The 6923-nt window shown below is 39.9% G+C and overlaps 1 protein-coding gene across 1 annotated transcript in view; it reads right to left on the reverse strand.

Moving 5' to 3' along the window:
• Positions 1-2946: 2946 nt before the first annotated feature.
• Positions 2947-6923, reverse strand: part of rasgrp3 (RAS guanyl releasing protein 3 (calcium and DAG-regulated)) — a 22121-nt gene continuing 18144 nt past the window's right edge. The window contains exons 13-14 of the mRNA XM_084075724.1: positions 6023-6408; positions 2947-4978 (exon numbers count right to left, since the gene is read on the reverse strand). Of these exons, the coding sequence (XP_083931850.1) occupies positions 4970-4978; positions 6023-6408 (395 nt within the window). The 3' untranslated portion in view covers positions 2947-4969. The remainder of the gene's footprint in view (positions 4979-6022; positions 6409-6923) is intronic.

Below are 6923 nucleotides of genomic sequence, written 5' to 3' on the forward strand. Positions count from 1 at the left end.
AGTATACATTTATAAATATGAACATAATAATTATAAAACATTCATAACGGCGGTGAAATACTGTAATCTCTTTGTATCACCACTAGATGGTGACGTTCGGCTTGAGACCCGTGACCCGTTATACATTATAATGCTGACAGATATACAGACAGATATACAACAATAATATGATGCAAAAACGAGTAGTAATCAAAAAGAAAAATATGCAAAGGACCCCAATGGAAACAAGCCATAGTGCTTTCTTGGGTTTAAAATCCTCCTAACAGACCTTGTATTGAGCTGCCCTGTGCTTGTCTTTGCAAACTGTTAATAAAGTATTCAATCAATCAGTAGGCTTGGACTTTAAAAAAAAGTCCAAGCCTACACTGTGTGTGTGTGTGTGTGTGTGTGTGTGTAGATAGATACCTTATTTGTCCTTGCTGAAATTCATTTTGTGCCAAGCAGTGTGTGTATACATTTATATATAGCTTTACTTACCTCATCTACCGTATCTGAGAACAACTGAAAGTAATTCATATGGAAAGTGCATAGAAATGCTTCATAAAGCAGGCTTGCTGCAGCAATTGACTTTATTTTTCAAATGAGACAAGGTACTTTGTTTCATAAATAAGGCGTCAGTTGTGCGTATGTAGCCGTCTCAATGTTTTATTATTATAGGCCTATGTTCCTGTGCTACAAGTTTTATAGGAATCCACAAGAAATGACTGGAGCAGATAGAGTCCGTTTTCAGGAATACCTTTATTTTTCAAAAGATGTCACAAAACTAACAATGAACATGATTCTTATCACTGCAAGAATAATCGAGGAAAGAGGGAGGGCTATGAACAAAAGAAAAATATATCCATGAGAGGGAGCTGACAGGAAACTTTAATTAAACCAGTAGTTCAGCACAACAAATATCAGTAGAAAAAAAAAAGAAGAAAAACTATGTAAAGAAAATACCCTAGAATAGATGGTTGATACATACTGTATGTAACACAAGACATTTCTTTTAAAGAATGATTATGAACAACTTTATAAATATGGTATTTCTATTCCCCCCCCCCCCCCCCCAATACATTTTCTTCTTTGTTTAGAAAAATACACCATATGATTTTAAATACCATAAAATAACCTGTCAACACAAGATATCCTCCATACCTATCATAGGTAATTACATAAATAAAGTAGGGTCAGCTCAATTGTATCTGTACATTTGTCAAAGTCTATTGTGTGAAAGGTTTCAGTTCAGATATACATACATTATTACCGTTTAATAATTCAACTTTAACATTAAAAACATTAGTTCACTTTCATGCCAGGAATCATTTGGCACAGAGAGAACATGCCAAAAACATTTGACATGATAAATACTTCCATTTTAAAATGAAAGTCTTCATGTTTTACTAATCTTAGAAAATGATTTCCCTTATCAAAGAATATACACAAATACGTGTGGGATGTTGTCTAACTCAATCTATCTCATTACTTCAGCAAGTCCAGGACAAACACATACATTTCAAAATTGAAAGTCTGTCTTTCTTGCTATTTGACACTTCTGTTCATGTAAGTTGACATGCAAAATAACTGACTTTAGCATTTTACAAACAAAATAGTGTGATCTGCTGAGTCAACTGTGAAATCCACAGTAAAATAAAAATATTATTCACATGAAGAACTAAAGACCATCAGCCACAGACAATGCTACAAAATGCTTTTCATAAATTAGAATACCGCATATAATGAATAAAAAATAAGCAAATTAACAGCACATTTTGCTCAAGTAGACCAGTTAATTTGAAATAATAATAATGATGATAGGATCACTCATAAGTCAACATCAATGTGACAGAAATACATGTAATGTTACAATGTGATCAAATGTGAATACCAGAGTGTGATTCAATGTCATCAAATCCCTTGGAAGAGCAGTCCTAACACAAGTCAACAATGGCATCAAGTGGCATCCCTTATCATCATCAGTTCACGATGTTATCCACCAATATTGTGTCCCATTTGCAAACTGTCTCTCTTTTCGGATAAATATTGGCCATGTACATTTTCATAGAAAGCAATTGAAGGCTTAACTGGAAAATTATATTGTTATTTTCAAATCCCATACTATTGCCTCAAAACACTGCACAAGTGTTGAAATTTACCGCAAACAATCTTTTTCACTTGTCACTTACCACAAATTACTACTCAAGTGTCTTCCTGCTGTTTGGCAGAATAAGCATTGTCACTATGATAAACCAGTGGTTCTCAACTTTTTCAGGCCGCGACCCCCCAAAATAATCATACTTGAACTGGGAATTGTAGGGGTTGAGGCATAACATTTAGTTTGACTCGGTTCTACCGATAAATATTGTGAAAATAGCAGATCTAAGCTCACAACGCCTATAATTGTATATTTCACAATTTTGCCAATGTTTGACCAGTTTTTATAGTATGGTTTGTTGATTAGTTTTGATGCAGCAATGGTCTTTTTCTCCCAAAGAAGGGGGACCCCCCTGAGGGTCCCGACCCACAGGTTGAGAACCACTGTGATAAATAGACAAATCCGCCCATTAAAAATGATCAGCGTACAACAGGATAATGCTGAAAGGGATTACACTTTGGGAGGAAAATGTGAAAGTACAGAATCTCATTCACCATCCATTTAACTTCTGTAAAATCCATAGCCTCATTTTTATTTTTACATTAGTCATTTTATCGGGAATGCTCTGACTCTGCACAGAACAGAACACAGCTTTTGTTTTCCACTTGATACCTCAGGCATAGAGAAGACAACTCTTTGTTTTACAGAGAACTCTCCATGTCACAGTCACCTGTTTCTGTGTGTGTGTGTGTGTGTGTGTGTGTGTGTGTGTGTGTGTGTGTGTGTGTGTGTGTGTGTGTGTGTGTGTGTGTGTGTGTGTGTGTGTGTGTGTGGGTGGGTGCATTAGGCCACCACTGTGATGGTGGCCTAATGTCAGCCACCTAAGTAAAAGGTGAAATGTCAAAAGGTGGCTACTTTTGACGGTTTTGGTGGGATTAGTCCAGCTAATGTAATAAATATACAGGTGACTATGCAATTAAGTGTTTGAAACAACCGGATTGTTCCCAATATTTCTACAGTGCATACATGTATTTCATAGTCACTTATTTTCACATTGTCACTAATGTTGTACTGTACAGCAAGATCCAGCCTTTGGATATTATACGTCTCAAAGATGCACTGTTTTGATTTCTGTAAACAAACAAATTACAAATGCAAGTTCAGGCAGACCAGCTGCAATACGTGTAGCAGGGAGTGTTGAGAATCAGAGCAATTGATGCCTAAATGAAATGCATCTGATCTCATGCAGTGTTATACCTGTCTTGTCTGACCAAACTGCATGAGTCAACTTCCTCTCACATTTTTGACTTGGTACATTTTTTAATTGTAAAAAATGTAACTATGGCACATTAAAATTGTATTGGTTGACACCCGTTCAAAGTTCATCAACGTTGAACTCGACGCTTCAAGCGCATTGAAAGCACTGCATCAAAATGCCGCAACCAGACACCTCCACCCACTTTCTCCCACAAAATGGAAGTGACTGGCGCTTCTGATCGTGCCCTTTTTTGCCTGTGACTAAGCTAATGTGTACAAATCATGTGTACAACGAAATGAAGTTCCACGTTAGAATGAATGACTTCTATCATATCATAGGCAGGACCACCAGATTTATGAACAGCTTCCACCCGGCTACCATCAGACTGTTGAACAAGGCCTGAACACCGTCTGTCACCAGGCTGGCCTGTCACACTGGAACACTTTCTTTTACGGACTGTTTTCCTATGTTGGATTGCCTTCTTAATGTGGATTGATCCCCAATGAGAACTACATTTCCGTGTGGTTCCACAATTTTTGCCTTCTTTTGTGGACCTGAAGTTGTGCTGCTACCCTTTGCAACTTATGTCTGACCTCATGTATATACCTTCTGATATCTGGACCTACCAATGCATTGCCACTCTTTTGCACCTTATGTCTAACCTCATGTACATACCTGCTAACACCTGTAACTCTGTGATGTGACGAATACAAACGGATCACTGATTCACTTCTGTATGACCTGTGGTTGATCACAGAACGTACCTTTTCTTGGATTCTGGAGTCAGACATAGTGACACAAAACTGTCACATAAGCCATCATTAGTAGATTATTATGTTGAGTAACTAAGGACATATCTGTCCATGTGCCCCACAATACCAAACATCCTACTCTTTGTTTCCCTTCATATCCACTTTCATTGTCCGTCACCGTCACTCTGTTTGCAACTCTACAAACAACCCAAAATCCTATCCCATCATCTTTTCTCCACGCCTTTGATCAATACTCTTTCACCAAATGAATCATTAAAACATTCTTTGTGTCCATAAAACTCATTCCATCTAAACCACAACTCAGTTACTCTTGAACAAAATGTTCCAAGATGATCAATAGTAGCGAGCACATCAACAAATGCACATTCCACAATTCAAACTGAGCTCACTTAGAGTACATGTTGAGAGCCTCAGTCACACATTCTCCATTCAGCAAATTTGATTTCAGACAAATGCCGATATCCCGGAACAGTTAATAATAAAAAAAACAGTCACCTTGTGGCAATCTACTATACAATGACTACTATCCTCGGCCAGTGACAATGCAGAGGTGGTGAGGATGGAAACACAGTCCAAGATGTTCACACAGGGCCATCTCCGGTTTTCCGCTTGTGTTATCTCCTCAATCTCTAACCCTTCCATAAGATCACACGTCTCTCTGTGAAGCCACAATGTCCACATGTAGCTAACAGTAGCTCTGCCTGCGTTCATGTGTTCCAGAGAGGCTGGGATGTACTTCTACAGGTCTCCAAACGGGGGCTTCAAACAGCGGAGAACCTCCCCCAGAGTGGAGAGCGTCTTGGTTCGAGTCCCCATGGGCCTTTTGGAAGTCTGGGTCTGGCCCTCACCACCGTGACCAAGTCAGCTGTCCTGTAAGACAAGAGTGGTGGACGTCAGCAAATTACCAGTCTCCTTTTCATACAATACCAGTCGCAACAGTGTGGCTGTCAGGCGCTTATATCTCTGTGGAAATTTAGTCACCATGATAGTGTCACAACCGGGCAAGATGCCATCATGAAACTATACAGGTAGTTCAGATCTGAATGTCAAGTTTGATGTGTTTGGTCCGAGGGTCTAGGGGGTCAAAAGTTAGGCTACTGGCTATCTGATACCATTCATTTCCATTAGCGTTGCTACAAAATAACAAGCTTACAGTGGACATTTCTCTGTAATCGTAGCACCGCTTAAAACGTTTAATTGTATTTCATCAAAAAATTACATTGATTTACATGCAATAACTACTTTACCCTACTAACCATAAAACCATTTCAATCAAATCCTAACCCACCCACATAACCTAACAAATACATGTCTTATGAAGTTGCAGAAAAGTCAGGGGACATATGTGTCCCAAATCAACTGGTTTGACGTCTAAAACGTGTCCCAAAATGTGTCCTATATCAGAAACACACAAATTGTGCACATTGTTCACTTCTGTACTGTAACTGTATCTATTCATTTTCAATCCGGGAACCCATCGGCAAAAAAAGGAAAAAACTGCGCCCTCTACTGTTTTTTTCCTTTGAATTTGCCTCTGGGGGGACCGCCCAATAGAATGTGAATAACAGGATGTTGGCCTGTTAGGTCCGCCCTCAGCCCTCCACTTCCGGTCCACGTTAGCCTGATTATCAGACTGAAGCTGTGTGGAGCTTCAGTCCACTCAGAGAGTGGGCGGGGTCTATGGTATGGAACCAGGCTGGGTCCACGTGTCTTTGTTTACATTCCTAACATTCCTAACTACACACGTTTTAACAGGAGCTGCCGACAGAATCAGCTGCGGAGCTCTGAATCTGTCTTGAGAGATTAATACATTTTTTACTTATTTTTCTTTATGTTCTGTGTAAAGCACATTGAATTGCCTTGTTGTTGAAATGTGCTATACAAATAAAAACTGCCTTGCCTTGCCTTGCCTACCTTCCCTCTGTGTGTGGTATTCCCATTCTGTATGATGACTCCTGTTCCCTCCGTCTGTTCCTGGGAGTCCCTCCTGCCACGGACCGGCACGCCCTGCTGCTTCCCAGTCTCGTGGTTCTCCCAGCGGGCAAAGCCTTTATTCTTGGAGGCCTTCCGGTGGGGTCGATACCTCATCTTGGGAAAGGTGTGGGAGCCGCTGTCCGTAGACCCCCAGCTGTGCTGCTCGGACCACAGAGGAGACTCTGTCTGCGTGGCCTGGCTCGTGGTGGCCCTCTGCAGGCGTACGGATATCCGCTGGGCCGAGCCCGTCATCAGGGTAATGGACTGACCGTCCCGTGTGGGACCCACGGGCGCTACTGTCGGGAACTCAAATACCTCGTCCTCGTCTGGCAGGAGAAAGGAGACGGAAATAGTGGGTGGATTAACAATGTGTTGCAGTTATTTTAATTATTTTTAAATGTTTTCGTTTGGGAATTTCATTTTTTTATGGGTTGCCATTAGTGGACGATGATAAAAGAAGGGATGGCATGCGTGAAATCATGTCATGATGATGATTCATACTCCAACTTATAAGAGTATATGTGCCTTATTGTGCTGATAAACAGCAGTGACCGAATTATGATTATGTTAATTATACAATTGTTCAAGAGATTTGTTATAATAGTGACTTTTAGTAGTTAGGGTTAGGGTACAACCTTCTTGTGCGTTGTTATAGTAAACTGTTAACATTTCTTTTTTTTTTAAAGCGGTTGCACTCAGAAAGGGTCCGTCTGCTTAATTTAATAGTCCATCACATGCTATACACAGTATGTACAGTATAGCATAACTTACAGTAACACATTAAGAACTGAGGCCGATTCTAAATAGTTTTCTGAAAATCTTGTTGCTCAAAACCATTTCG

Source organism: Gymnoscopelus microlampas, assembly GCF_963454915.1.
Source record: "Gymnoscopelus microlampas genome assembly, chromosome: 13".
NCBI lineage: Eukaryota > Metazoa > Chordata > Actinopteri > Myctophiformes > Myctophidae > Gymnoscopelus > Gymnoscopelus microlampas.